Below are 16,266 nucleotides of genomic sequence, written 5' to 3'. Positions count from 1 at the left end.
CAAACGAGAAAACTAATGGCCTAATTCATGTACAAAAAAATAACGAAAAACAAATATGTAATTGAGCTTGTTTTTAATTATGTAAATGAGTAAACACGTGGTATATCATGATATTTGATATACATAATGAGTATATGATTGACAGCTTCACTTACTATTTAGACATTGACCACGTTACTGTTTTATCAAATGAGATGGAAGTTTACATACGACAGTTTTGCAATTGACTGGCACACATGAGGGAAAAAAAGGATATTTATGAGTAAGTTTAGTTTTATTGTATAAATACGTATTTTTCATGACAATCATACAGTCTTTCGGTATTCTTTGGAAATTCCCTGCGGCAAACTTCTGAACCAGACATAGATAGGTATTGACCGAAACTATTGCCCACTTAAATATCACCATGGAATCCGGTCTGTCTGGACACCATGACGGTTCAAATTTCCAACTTAATGCTTTTTTTTTATACCAACAATAATCTTCGATACTCCTTGGAAATGACCTACGGCACAGTTCTCGACCAGACCTAAGAAAATAAGAAGATGAGGTATGATTGCCAATGAAATATGTACTAGTCTACAACAGAAATGATGCACAAGCTTTAAGTCCAATTTATCTTTAAATATAATAAATAGGAAAAATTGCTAAAGTATCGAATGAAAAACATTCATTTGCATATAGCAAATGCATATGTTTAAAAATATCTGACCAAATGGGAAAGTTAAACTAGAGGCTCTAAAGAGCCTGTGTCGCTCATCTATATGAATATTAAACAAAGGACACAGATGGATTCAAGACAAAATTGTGATTTGGTGATGGTGATGTGTTTGTAGATCTTACTTTACTGAACATTATTGCTGCTTACAATTATCTCTATCTATAATGAACTTGGCCAGTAGTTACAGTGGAAAATGTTAGTAAAATTTTACAAATGTTGTGAAAATTGTTAAAAAATGACTATATAAAGGGCAATAACTCCTTAGGGGTCAATTGACCATTTTGGTAATGTTGACTTCTTTTTAGGTCTTACTTTGCTGTACATTATTGCTGTTTACAATTTATCTCTATCTATAATAATATTCAAGATAATAACCAAAAAACAACAAAATGTCCTTAAAATTACCAATTCAGGGGCAGCAACCCAACATAGGGTTGTCCGATTGGTCAGGGCAGATAGATTTTGACCTGATAAACAATTTTACCCAATGTCAGATTTGCTCTAAATGCTTTGTTTTTGAGTTATAAGCCAAAAACTGCATTTTACCCGTATGTTCTATTTTAAGCCATGGCGGCCATCTTGGTTAGATGGCCAGGTCGCCGGACACATTTATTATACTAGATACCACAAAGATGATTGTTGCTAAGTTTGGATTAATTTGGCCAAGTAGTTTCAGAGGAGAAGATTTTTGTATTATTACTAAGATTTACGAAAAATGCTTAAAAAATGACTATAAAGGGCAATAACTCCTAATTGACCATTTCGGTCATGTTTGACTTATTTGTAAATCTTACTTTGCTGTACATTATTGCTGTTTACAGTTTATCTCTATCTATAATAATATTCAAGATAATAACCAAAAACAGTAAAATTTCCTTAAAATTACCATTTATGGGGCAGCAACCCAACAACGGATTATCTGATTCATCTGAAAATTTCAGGGCAGATAGATCTTGACCTGATAAACAATTTAACCCCTTGTCAGATTTGCTCTAAATGCGTTGGTTTTTGAGTTATAAGCCAAAAACTGCATTTTACCCCTATGTTCTATTTTTAGCCATGGCGGCCATCTTGGTTGGTTGGCCGGATCACCGGACACATTTTTAAAACTATATACCCCAATGATGATTGTGGCCAAGTTTGGTTTAATTTGGCCCAGTAGTTTCAGAGGAGAAGATTTTTGTAAAAGTTAACGACGACGGACGACGAACGACGACGGGCGACGGACGACGTCGGGCGCCGGACGCCAAGTGATGGGAAAAGCTCACTTGGCCCTTTGGGCCAGGTGAGCTCAAAGAGAAGGGTATTGTAGTTACGACATTAGAAACATAACCCATTTCAACTTCACCCTTTGGAACTCTTGGTTTATTTGCTTCCTCGTGAGCAGCAACCCTATTTTAGGAAATCATTGTCAATCTGTACAGTTATATTTTCTTACATAGGAGAAAGTTATGCCATAGATAACTGAATGAGAACTTGTCTCGAAAATTACCCGAACCAATGTTATTTAAAATGACATCAGAATACATTTTTCCTTGAGGTATGTGCGGCCAGCTCAGTGATTTTTTGACAAATGACAATAAGTGTTTCCATACGTAATGTATATATCAGTATATAAGTGTTCTTCTTTGTTACTTTAACATATAAAAACAACTACTTTAATTTTAGCTAGAAAAGACCCGCGAAATATACTTTGGTTCATAATTAGAAGATATATAAAAATATTTACAATTTTTCCTCCCTCCGATAGGCAAATTATCTCGTTTACACTTTTTATACTGAAATCTGAAATCAATTGTTGCAAATTTAATAATCTTGATCACATGTTTTTTTGTTGATCAAATATCTCGTTTGCACATTCGATCAGAACCCTGGTTTAATTTTGTCATTTTTACCCTAAGGATTTCGCATCACGCTCCTCTCGGTGGAACAATATGTTTCCCCCCCACCCAAATCCATCTTTTATTAATAAGAATGGCGTTGTGGGGGGGGGGGATAACTTTCCAGCCGCACTTCTGTACCCATTTTTAAACGAAAACCGAAGTAATACCTCCATCTTTTTCATGTTAAATTGGTGTGTTCCCCCGGAAGAAGCTCTTGACGAGTAAAAATCTGTTGTTAAATTGCTGAGAGCGTCAAAGGAAAGTGTATCATAAAGTGTTTCAGTGTTAGGTCAATATTTTACCGTATCTGCTACGAAATAAAATAAGATTTTGCGGGCAGACGTGCAATGACGGAAATGATGACGGCACGTAAATTTCAGAGCCGAACGTCGTGAAGGACGGTAGATCCGAACTTATTTTTTTCCTTTCGGATTTTTACCCCCAAATACCCTATAAAAGATCTTGAAATTATTAAAACACATATTTAACTACGTTGGTCATTACCCCGTTTTGGTATAAAACAATATTCATGGATTTAATGTGAAAGAAGAAAACGCGACACCCAATTTTAACTCTATTCATTTAGTAATATAAGATCTGGTATTTATTGCAGTTAAAAGAAAGCCATCTGCCAGTAAGCGTATTATGTCTGTGCACATTTAGGTAAGCTGATATAAATTTGAGTTAGGATATTTATAAATCGCCTACTTTTTACCATGATATATGTCCCTGCGTTTAGCTATAATATAAAAAAAACCAACAACAACAGTGAAAAAATAATGGGGGAGATGCAAGCATCGTATGCAGGTGCTTCGGAAGTGTCATCCATAGTCTTTATAATATAATTGTTAAGACATTATCTGTTTTTGTAGGTTGCATTGCATTTGAAAAAAATAGGAGTGGAAAGAATATTCATTTCACGAAAAAGTAAACAACGATATTATATTGATATGATAGGTCTGTTCTTTCTTGTTTCTGGCTAAAGTACAAAATGATAAAAAAAAAAGTAAAAATTGATATGTGACCGACAATTGGAATTGTTTTATCTATACTTTACGTCCGGCATTTGGAATAATTATAGGCAATTATTCGGTTCAATTTGTCAATAATTCATCACAATATTGAAAACTGTCCTCATTAAACGCTTTGATGTTCATTAGATTCTAGTAATCCGTTGCATTCTGATAGATGCGGTTTAATTTTCTATAATCGATTCTCAATCTAGATATTTAGTTACACCACGTAATTCTTGATTGCTTAGGCGACAATTTGTTTAATACTAAGATAATGGCTTTTATTTACAATCATATAACCAGGAAAAAGGATTAATGGGAAATAAAATGAGATTTTGTAAAACATAGAAAACTGCATTTCCAAGATTTAATTTCAATTTGTACAACGATTTTTATTTTGCAAGAAAACAGAGAGGAATTCACATTACACAGAGAAGACTTTCATTAAGAGGACTATGCTACCATTTAGACTATGTCTGTTTATTACAATTCTATCAATTAAATCAACACTAGTGTCCAGTGTCCAAACATTCAAGTTAGGGGTGCCTCTAATATCGTCTGCTGGAACACCATATGACATGGAGCGTATTGGTCCAGCAATAGACATTGCCATTGAAAAAGTGAATAGAGATATCTTGAATGGAAGTTACCAATTGGTAACCATTGAGAAGCCATACGGCAAATTCTGTAGTGGATCTACTGCACCAGGTATCAATTATATTTAATTAAATTTTACATACTAATTTATTTATCTTACAGAATATCAAATTTGATTTGAAGAAATAATCGTGTAATCTGTTAATATGTATCAATCTCGTACACTTTCGTACTGATGAGAAATCGAGGTCATTTATATAAGTAAATTTAGAAATTATCGTATGATCTGTAAAATATTTATAAACCCCGCGTACTTATTGAGATTCTTAGTATATATGTCATTTATGGGAATTTAAGTGCTATTAGAAAATGAGACATCACAGCTTTTCAGATAAAAAAAACATTAAGTTCAACACTAAGAAAAGAAACCAAAAAAACCGACAAACACGCGGAAGCACTGAATCGGAGTTTCAAAATCGCCACTAGCGAAAACTAGCTTTAAATGAACTCAAAATGATTCATTATTTTCTTGAATATTTATGACAAATTCATTTTTAAAGTAATATGACACCTTTTAATTTTCTAGTAGAATTAAACGCTGTTTTTTTTCGTAATTCTTGATAGAAATGTGATCGTCACTTGATTTCTTATTGTATAAATAAACAAAACAAAAAAACCAAACAACATTCAATGTTTACAGATAAAATCTTCGATTTGAATCTGTAAATATTGAATGTTGAATTTTGAATCTGAGAGTAAAACTTAAAAATGAAACTTCGTCAGAAAGTGTCTACTGAGATGAAAATGGTTGAATTTTCCCTTGCTATCAATTATAATATGTCATTCATTTGAAATTTGCATCATGAAGAAGTCGATTTTAAAGTAAAAAAATAGAAATCTCGTAAAATATTTATCAAATTTCATTAATTAACATTGAATGATAATTTAATAGAACATGTTTTTATCAGTTATTGATATTGACAATAAAATTGATATTAATAATCTTTTCAAATAAAATTTCCGAGTTAAAAACAACATAACTGTTCGCAATGAGCAATGTGTAAAAACAGTATAGTGATTAGGCGATCGGAGCAATCAATTCTATTGTCTTGGGTTTTTCATACATATTGGAAACACCTGGAGAAGTCCAATAATTTGTCTTTTAAAAGAAGATCAGTATGTGTATATATTGAACAATTTCTATTGCCATAAAGAAATACTATTATAGTATATGTAACATTATACATAACAGCGCTGTAATGTCAATAAATGATATATGTAAACGTGAAAAAAAATCGTGAAAAGAAGAGTTATAACTCTCTCCATTTTAAAAATTAAATAGATAAAAATCAAATATAATGTTGATAAAGCGCTAATGTCCAAACAAATTGAAGCGCAAAAGTCCATCTATAAAAAGCGCAAATCAACTATCAAATGACGCAAACGTCCCGCGCCGATTTGAATTCCCTGTAGTGAGTATACAAAAAGATGTGGTGTGATTGCCAATGAGACAACAAAGTGAGTTCATTAATGCAGCATACAGGGACCTGATGTTCAGTAGTTGTCGTTTGTTGTTTGGCTAGGATAACATTTGAAAAAAGGCAGGACAGAAAGCAGCAACTTGGTTAAAAAGGCAGGATGTCAATTTATGTAAAAAAGTCTGGATATACTAATAAAAAAGCAGGACAGAATATAGCGAAAAAATATAAAGGTAGGACAGATTAGTAAAAGCAGGACAAAAATTTTCAACCTAGTCCACCATAAAAATCAAATGGTAGCTCCCTTATTTTGAAGTCTGTAAATAGTGGTTATCGTGAAAATTATATTGCATCCCAAACCATGTTTTGAAGAAGAAATAAAAAATGCTAATAATTTGTTATATGATAAATACGTGTTTTATATCTCCGAGTTTAACCATTGGGTTCCTAATACATTAATGAACAACATCCTAAAATAATTAAAAGGTATATATACAGCTAAGTCTGTAACTCTGTTAATGACGCAAATTTACCAGCAGGAATTGATTAAACAATTTCAGGGAAGCAAACATTCATGTAACCTTTTCTCTAACCATTAAAAAAAGGTCAAATGATGAAATCTTAAACTGCAGTTTAGAAAAAGACAGACAATAGATATAAAAGACAGACAATAGATATAAAAGACAGACAATAGATATAAAAGGGAGACAATAGATATAAAAGACAGACAATAGATATAAAAGACAGACAATAGATATAAAAGACAGACAATAGATATTAAAGACAGACAATAGATATAAAAGACAGACAATAGATATAAAAGACAGACAATAGATATAAAAGACAGACAATAGATATAAAAGACAGACAATAAATATCAGACAATAGATATCAGACAATAGATATAAAAGACAGACAATAGATATAAAAGGGAGACAATAGATATAAAAACAATTTAGTAACGTTTAGAATTAGACCTGTATTTATCCGAACAATAAATCGGAGGACTTACCTTGTTTGTATAATCTATTTGATACCGAAGCTTTTAAACAATGATAAACACACAACGGTACATTGCCGTCTCCTCTGCATGTTCGACTAAATAATTGTCCATTAGATTGACAAAACTTCTGTCCGCAGTGAAAGAGGGTCTTCAAAAAATACTATGAAATTGTATGTATGGTATTAATTAACCATATGTGGATTCTGAAAAACTCCTGGCTAATTCTAAATCTTGATGTTTTTCTGAGATAAGTTCTATCAAAAGTTTAGATTTTACAACCCTGTATACAAATTTTCTCCATATGAAATTGAAAAATCGTGTAAAAGAAATAACCACAATGCTTTTTAACATAAAAATGGCTGCATACGCTATAAATTTATTACTTTGGCATACCATACGGCATATATTTTGCTGGGGTTTCTTATTGACCACATGTTTGTTGAATTTGGAGGTAGACTTTTAAACAAATTGTTGGCATTCCTATGGGAACCAACTGTGCTACTATCCTGGCCGACCTTTTCTTATTTTGATATGAATTGGAGTTCCCTCAAACACTTGTCAAAAACAAGAAGTTCAAAGAAGCCAGGTTATTTAATTTTTACATTTAGATAATTATATTGATGATGTTTTTTCCATTAACAATCTAAACTTTTCTGAATGGGTTCCATTAATATAAAAATTATCCCCCGAACTAGAAATTAAAGAAACAACAAACAAGGGTTGTTCATCGTCTAATAACGTTATATATTAACCTTTCTCTAATTCTTCGTCAATTTATCCCTATCTGCACCCATTGTATATATAAAAAAAAAATAATCTACGTGTGGTTCGTTTGATCTCAGTTCTTCATTGGTTGAAATCCGATTATGACGTCGAATTTTCTTGCTTTCCTCTGATTTTCCTATTGTGACGGCATGAAAAAAGACGACCATGCCCGATGACGTCACGTAGAAAGAACACATCTTTTTGCAGATCACTCGCATAGAAGGGAAATTTGCCTGCTTATTATTTGAAAATCATTAGAGAAACAGATTCCACCACCAAATCTCGTGTAATACGATATTAATCCACTCTCGAAAGTTAAATTTGAAATATTTAAAACGCTCGGCGAGCTTCGCGTTTTAAATATGAAAATTTAACTGTCTCGAATGGATAAATATCGTATCACACTCGATGCAGTGGTATAAATCTATATTCATTAGTCTTTATGAATATTACTTGTACTGTTTAGTCTTTTTTGTTGATATCCATTAAACGTGACTCTGTACTTATTTGTCCCGTCATTGAGTTATTGTTCAATCATAATTTTTGTAGCATTGCCTTTCATTTTTGCTAATGTGCTTTGTCTATATGCCTTGTTGTGTTTCTTTGATACATATGACGTGGGTCTGTACTTATACATCCCGTCATTGTTCTAATAATTTTGTTATTCTTCTCTTTCATTAATGATAATGTGCTTTGTCTGACATATTTGTTTGTTTTTAAAGTGATTAAGATTATAACAAAATGTTGACTGCTGTTGCCATATTTTTGACATTTTTACCTGTTCTGTCTGAATGTTTTGTTCACGCATTGTTGTCAATATAATAGAATTTGATGGCATACAAATGCGAGGTTTACCTAGCTATAAATCCAGGTTTAATCCTCCATTTTGTACATAAGAAAATGCCTGTACCAAGTCAGGAATATGAGAGTTATTATCCATTCGTTTGATGTGTTTGAGCTTTTGATTTTGCCATTTGATTATGGAATTTCCGTTTCGAATTTTCCTCAAAGTTCAGTATGTTTTTCTGATTTGAGACTAAAATAACAAGAAACGACTTTTGAATCACCTATAACTATACCGGAGAAAAGTTCAATCTAAAGTTCAAATGTATCAATGGAATATCAAGATATATAAGACTTAACTTAAAAAATAAAGTATGAAATAAAACAGACTATCTAAAGATTAAGAGAATATCTAAGCTTAGCTGCATGCAAGTAAAGCCTTACAATTAATGAAACAAATGTTGACAAGACAAAGACAAGCTTTGATATCACGATTATTTTCCTTCATATAAAAATAATTATTGCATTAAATTTGGGATTGATTTAATTTCTCAGAGATTATCGAACTCTTCAAATTTTGTTTTTTCTTTCGGGCAACACAATCAGAAGTATGTAATATCAAAATTAATAGCTTTTTGGTTCATTAAGGACTTCTTCCCAGATAGACATATTGATGTGAAATTGAAGTCGTAATTGTTATTAAAGTGAATAATAAATAAGTCACTTTAGTAGGAAAGATTCGTGGTCAAATGAATCAAACGGAAGTTGTGTCTGATAGAAAAATTATATCATACTGGTATATTACATTACTGTTATATGGAGTGAAATCAGATTCAAAATTTGTAAACGAGTATGAATTTGTTTCATGACTTAGTGAGATATATTTTACATAGAAACTGTACCATGCTCATCTGTAGAAATTAACATCATCAGCATATTATAAAAGTTGATACATCGACAATATGTAATTTATTAAAGAAAACCTATACATTGGTATTTGGAGATTTGATGCTTTTAAGTAACATTGTTGTTTGAATAAGACTGCTTTACCACCGATTTTCTATGTTTTAGCGATTTATTGAAATGATGTTTAACAAAAATGTAATCATGAAGTGGTTCAAGTGCTTTAGAAATTTTGCAAATGCAGAAAATTACTGTTGAACTTTCATGCTTTAATCAAAGATAGTTTTTACGTGACTCGAAGATAAAAAATAACAAAATATTCGTAAATGTAGAAGATACGAGACTATAGTTTGAAATCAACTAACTTAACTTTCAGTTAAATTTTCAACCGAAATTTATTTTAAAATGTAATAAGAAGGCACAGTACTTACTATATGTCATTTAGGTAATGTCAGACGGCTAGTTATTATGAATACATTATGAATATAACCGTCATTTTGACCAAATAAGCATGAATTATCTTATTAATTAAACTCATCATAGATTAATGTTTAACTTAATGTTGTAACTCAGTTTTTATGACAAGTTGAGCTCTCTTTATTTTGCAGGCATGGTTGCAGATCTTGTAAAAGACCATGCCATCATAGGTTTGATTGGGCCTGCATGTGCTTATGCATTGGACCCTACTGCAAAGTTGGCAAACTACTGGAACATTCCAATTGTAACAGGTAACAAACACAGATAACTACACGTATCCCCCCTGAATATCGTCTACAAAAAACTCATCCCTGACGCACAAAAAATAATAAAAATGGCCAAATAAAGTACGAAGTTATAGAGCAAAACAGAGGTTTTTTTGTTTTATTGCGTTATTAGATAGTTGTCTGCGTCCCCCATATCGTTTTATATTCATGAGAGGTTTTGCATTTATTGGAAATCACTACTATCATTAAAACAAGTTATTAGTCCACATTTTAGTGGTCTAGGTCTATATGGGGTTCAAAGTAAAAAGAAAGGAAAAGGCAAAAACAGAAGAATAGAGAAAAATGTAAAAAATAAAATAAAAATAAGACTAGTGCATTAAGTACAAAGAAAATAATGGTGAAACATATTTCATTGAAGAATAGTAGCCTTAAATTGACGAACACAGAAATAAGACTTCTAAATTGTGGCCGTCATTTTAAAATTGCTGATTCCAAATCATCAATTTGAACTCGATTCAACTGTTATAATTGCTTTTCTTATGACAGTATTTAATTGAAATCTAGATCTAAAGTTTATCTTTATTGAAGTTATTCTTGAACTGATTTCATTTGCATTACTTGAAAATGAGTTATACTTTAATCAATAGAACAAATTTATAGAGTTTCTCAGTAGGGTACTGATTCTATAAACAATCCATTAATTCTCCCGTCATTACAAAAAAAAAACCCAAAAAAAACCCAAACCAACTATAAAAACGGAATTATCATTTAAACCTACCATGCCATAAAGTTAATTTGAAATTATTATATTCAATGTTACGGAATGATCTTAATCATGATATAGTAAAGAAATCTTTGGAAGTTATTCTGAATTTCGTGTGTTAAACAATATTTCAAAAATGGTTTATTCTGTCGTCGGTGTGTGGATATACTTGATGTATTCTCAGTGGATAGGTAAAAAGAAATACCACTGACAACACTGGTTCCTGACATTGGATACATACATACACCTGTTAATAAACTCATCATAGATACCAGAATAAAATTTTGTACTAACGCCAGACGTACTTACAGAATACGTTCACCCTAGAATTATTGTATTTTTACAATAGTTTAAAGTATGTTATTTGATAAAGACAATTTCGTCAAGAAAATCGACTTGTAGTCTTTTCTAAATTGAGTATTTTTTTCCAATTAAGAACAAACATGCCTTTTGGTAGTCTTTTATACAATATTATCAACCAGTCAATTTGCTATACATGGTTATTACAGATTTGTTTTTATTAATGCATACTCTTGACCAGTTTATAAACTTCGAAGATATATTTGAGTTTTTACACTTATTTAGGTTTTGGAGACGGTGGATTATTCAAGAACAAAACAGAATACCCCACACTTACAAGACTAGCCTATTGTCAATGTCGTTTACGAAAGGTATTCGGCAGTATATTCATAGAGTTCAAATGGACAAACATTGCAATTATATATGACACGAATGACCTTCATTCAAGAGTACTGGGCACAACATTGCAGACAGGTCTCCAGAAACAACAGATTTTCCCAAAAATGTTTAGTTACTATGGGAATCAAAACACGAGCTACAAAGACATTTTATTACAAGTTAAAAAAGTTTCTAGGGGTAAGTAATTTATTTTGAACAATAAATGAATATTATTTCAATGACAAAAAAATTATAACTTTTCAACACTCGGAGATTAAAATACAGACACTTTCTTTTCATTTAAGATCACATTTTGACCTCGAAATACCTTTTTTGTTTGCCAAATGATATATATCACCGTTTTCCTAGGATTAAAAGTGCTTGCTAAGACTTTGAAGATATTTCTTGAAAAATATATGTGATTACATTTTCATTTTAAGGATAATGGAAGAACAAAATTGAAATAAATTATTCCGTTTAATGAAATAAATTGCTTTTAGCTGATATTCTAAAAAATCTTTTACCTGTTTGATGAACCATGTTTTATTTGCATCATAAATGAAAACAGAATCAATGATTGACTAGAGGCTAAATAGGATCATGTATCACTGCAATTTCCGTCGGAGAGTTCCTTTCCGCCCCGTTCCATACCACATAACAATACACTGAACAAGTACTCGAGGTATCAATTGAAGCGCACTTAAGGCACGGATATGAACTCTCTGACGTAAGAAATCATCACTGAGATGATACTAATGTATAGTTTATAATTGCTATAAAATGAAACACAATATTCTAAGTTTTTAGAATCGCACTTAAACTCGGTTCACAACAATTTTCTAACAGAAAGGGACATTAGAGTAGATGTGTCGTGTGTCGGAATGCTGTTGCATGTAACCATTTCCGAATATCTCGAAAGACATGACAGTACAAGTATTGCCATTAAAATATACCCTACCCATTTGAATTTTGATTTTATTTACACATATTTCACAGAAAAAATACCATTAAATAGACTTTATATTTCTGCATAGAAGTTTGTTACCATGGCAAACTTTACAAAACTTCATCTTGGGCTCGGAATGTGAATCAACATACTACGAGATATGAATAAAACATTATTACGATGTATATTTTATTCACAGCGGAGAAAATATAAAATAGTGTTTCACATTAGTTGTAAAAGAGGGGCGAAAGATACCAGAAGGACAAAGTTCGGGAGAAAAGGGTGAATGCAGATGTAAACACATCATATGTCTCTTCAGACTCTTGAGAAAGATACACAAATAAGGTTTCTAGAATTAAAACAAACTTTATTTCGCGTTAATCATGAAAAAAGTTTAATTAAATAAGGATATATTAAACATGTATAATGCGCTTGCAGAGTTGAAAAAAGCGCTATGAGATTTTTTTTTATATTAAAATTAAATATAATTTAACATTTACAGTTATCTTACTCATCGTTCCTGGTGACTCACTCCGAGAATTCATGCTGGATGCATTTGATCTTGGTTTTATACAATCTGGTGAATATGTTTTTATGGATGTTTGGCTATTTCCGTTTCCGGGACAATATTGGGGGAATCATGATTGGCTTAGAAACGACTTACGTGATCAAGACGCAAAACTTGCGTATGAATCGTTATTTCGAATAAGCTTACAAGTGCCAACATCAGTAGAATGGAAAAACTTTACAAATGATGTTAAATTACTTGCATTGTCAAAATATGGTTTCAACTTTACTAATGAAGAGGTGAGTATGACAGTTGAAATAACAAAACTAAGAGATACAATGTATCTTACTCAAATGATTCTGTTTCTGTACCCCTACTGCCCAATGTGATTGAGATGAGAAGATTATGTTTAAGCCTTAAAAGGGTTTCTGGAAAACAAGAATTGGGATATTAGCAGTAATATTTACATGTACATTTTCTTTGGTTACATCTTCTGACATCAGACTCGGATTTCTCTTGAACTGAATTTTAATGTGCGTATTGTTATACGTTTACTTTTCTACATTGGTTAGAGGTATAGGGGGAAGGTTGAGATCTCACAAACATGTTTAACCCCGCCGCATTTATGCACCTGTCCCAAGTCAGGAGCCTCTGGCCTTTGTTAGTCTTGTATTATTTTAATTTTAGTTTCTTGGGTACAATTTGGAAATTAGTATGGCGTTCATTATCACTGGACTAGTATATATTTGTTTGGGGACCAGCTGAGGGACGCCTCCGGGTGCGGGAATTTCTCGCTAAATTGAAGACCTGTTGGTGACCCCCTGCTGTTGTTTTTTATTTGATCGGGTTGTTGTCTCTTTGACACATTCCCCATTTCCATTCTCAATTTTATATTCAACATTCTAATCTTTATCCAATAAGATGTAAACCAAATATTGATATAAGTAAGAGTGGTGAGGCATTTACTGAAATTTAATTTTCTTATAAACCAAGTCAAATTGGAATGCTTGGACAAACAACATGTTTATGACGTTCCATATTTAACCCGAAAGAAGGGACTTTTGATGCGTGCAAATATCAGGATTTTGATTTAGGAACAAAACAACGATTATTTTATCTACAACTATTACTTGTTATATATTGCATATACGGTGCACTGTTTAACCGTTGCACTCCCTTCCAGCTTGAGAGATTTTGATTTGTGTAACTATTGTATGCATACCAAAACATGCTTATTTTCTGTAGAAGGTTGAAGAGACTGAGTAAACTTTCATAAAAGAGGGTTGATAAAGACATCCATGTTAAATACAACGAGACATTTATGAACACATTAAAAACCAAACCCTAAGACTAAACCCAATTGCCATCACAACCGAAAGTTATATCAGGTGCTCAGGGTGGGAAATCATATCCTGTCCTGTTTCGTATGCGACACCGCGGAACACATACATTGCAAATAAAAGCCACAGTAGTATAACGCTGTTCAAAAGGGAAAAACCATGTAATGCAAGTTTTAACTTAATTGGTCTACACTTTAGCCTTTATTCATTCATATCTATATGTTTTAGGTTAACTTTTTCATTGGTGCCTTTCACGATGCTGTTATATTATTTGGAATGGCATTGCATGAATCTCTAGAAGCGGGAAGTTTAACAGGAAATATTGACGGCTATAATTTTACACGAAATATGTGGAACAGAATATTCAATGGTAATTTTACATTTTAAAAATCTTAAATCAAGCCATAAACGTATATTCAGTTACAGTTGCAGGATACTGTAAAAGGTCGTATATAAAGACAACAGTAGTATACCACTGTTCGAAATTCATAAATCGATTTAGAAAAAAAACCAAATCCGGGTTACAAACTAAAACTGAGTAAAACACATCAAATATAAGAGGAGAACTACGACCGAACAGAAACACAACACTAAAATGTAACACACACAGAAACGAACCATAATATAACAATGGCCATTTACCTGACTTGGTACAGGACATTTAACAAAAAAATGGTGGGTTAAACCAGATTTTGTAGCTAGCCAAACCTCCCGATTTGATGACAATGTTTAATATAACATTTAAATGACAACATTACATGACAGGACTACAATACAAATAAATGGGAGACATATAGGACAGAGAAACATAAAGTACCATTATGTTTTCCTAAGCAATGGTATGCCACCAAAACACATATGCCAATATTGATTGTCAACCAAGTACTGTGTGACGCTGTAGTATAGAGGACACACGTTAAATAGATTATCAATCTATAATACAATAGTATTCATGACCTTTTGTCCACATCAATATATGCTTTACTGCATTTGTTATGTTCAAGGTGTATTTGAAAATTTGATCGCCTTCTCTTTATATTCTTATTGCCCTCTACTTATTTTTGTTTTAGCTTTAGCCAATAAAAAAAATTCAATGTTTTTCAGTAGTCAACAGAAATTTCTTTTAATACCTAAATCCAAAAGACAAAAACGGGTTCATAACTTCCCTTTTCAGCTTCATGATCGATATTTTATTGCAATTTGAAACATTTTAGGCATTACAGGACAAGTAATTATTGATGACAATGGCGACAGAGACACCAGTTACTCCATCCTTGATATGGACCCGGTTACTGGCAAATTTCAGGTGGGTTTTTACCACATTATTAAATGTCATTAAATGAACATGATCTGTCAAAAACGTTAAACAACCACACAGTTCTATGATCTTTACAAATGAGCTCTTTCGTTACAGGTACTGATGAACGTAAACTTATATTTGATTTAAGAAATACTGCAATTTGGTTGTTTTTTTACTCAACTGTGAAATTCTAATATCAATATTTAATGTAATTAAGTCAATATCAATCCTGCGAGAGACGCAATCACGAGACAAATAATTAGATATAATTTTCCCTTCGGAGATAGATTAACAAGGTGTGGAATATTTGATATTTAATGTTATAATGGAGCTACCATATGATTATTAGGTAAAGGGCTAGCTATATATATAGGTTGTCCTGCATTTTTTTAGTTATATTGTCTGTCCTGCTTTTATATTTTTCACTCTATCCGGTCCTGCCTTTTTAATAGGTGAATACTGTATAGTTGTCATCCTGATTTTTTTTTAAAACTCAAAACTTCTGTCCTGCCAATTTCGTTAAAATTTTATCCTAGCCCCTCCCTCTATCAAAATCAAATGATAGTTCCCTAATTGATAATCTATCTTGTATATCATGCGACCTTTAACGATTGGATATGGAACGCCGGAACTGTCTTATAGTGTAATTATTTAATGTGTTTTGTTGATTTGCCTTTACGTCCTGTCATTTCTTCTTTATGTTATGTGCAGATGCCTTTATTTCCTGACACGGCATCTCTGTGTTATGTAAAATTAGTTATTTGTTTGGTCAAACAATTGTATGACATGTCATTGCTAATCTTTGTTGTATAAAATATGCATTACATTATGCTATAACTACTATATATTCTGTGAATACTTTATGATCAACCACATTTACA

The 16,266-nt window shown here is 32.0% G+C and overlaps 1 protein-coding gene across 1 annotated transcript; it reads left to right on the top strand.

The window, feature by feature from the left end:
* The first annotated feature begins 4,195 nt into the window (after positions 1 to 4,195).
* Positions 4,196 to 13,134, top strand: LOC139483053 (atrial natriuretic peptide receptor 3-like). Its single transcript, XM_071267079.1, has 4 exons — positions 4,196 to 4,325; positions 9,755 to 9,874; positions 11,199 to 11,489; positions 12,740 to 13,134. Exons 1-4 carry the CDS (start codon positions 4,196 to 4,198, stop codon positions 13,132 to 13,134), a joined length of 936 nt encoding a protein of 311 aa, XP_071123180.1.
* The last annotated feature ends 3,132 nt before the right edge of the window (positions 13,135 to 16,266 follow it).

The sequence above is a fragment of the Mytilus edulis genome, chromosome 7 (assembly GCF_963676685.1).
Source record: "Mytilus edulis chromosome 7, xbMytEdul2.2, whole genome shotgun sequence".
NCBI classification, from domain to species: domain Eukaryota; kingdom Metazoa; phylum Mollusca; class Bivalvia; order Mytilida; family Mytilidae; genus Mytilus; species Mytilus edulis.
The sequence above is the reverse complement of the archived record's forward strand: the minus strand, read 5'-3'. Positions and strand labels throughout refer to the sequence as shown.

Bases quoted from the DNA above. Each gene is read 5' to 3' on its own strand.
- LOC139483053 (XM_071267079.1), top strand. From the start codon at position 4,196: ATGGAGCGTATTGGTCCAGCAATAGACATTGCCATTGAAAAAGTGAAT. The intron at 4,326-9,754 runs GTATCAATTATA...TTTATTTTGCAG, and splicing joins TAGTGGATCTACTGCACCAG to GCATGGTTGCAGATCTTGTA. The intron at 9,875-11,198 runs GTAACAAACACA...ACACTTATTTAG, and splicing joins GAACATTCCAATTGTAACAG to GTTTTGGAGACGGTGGATTA.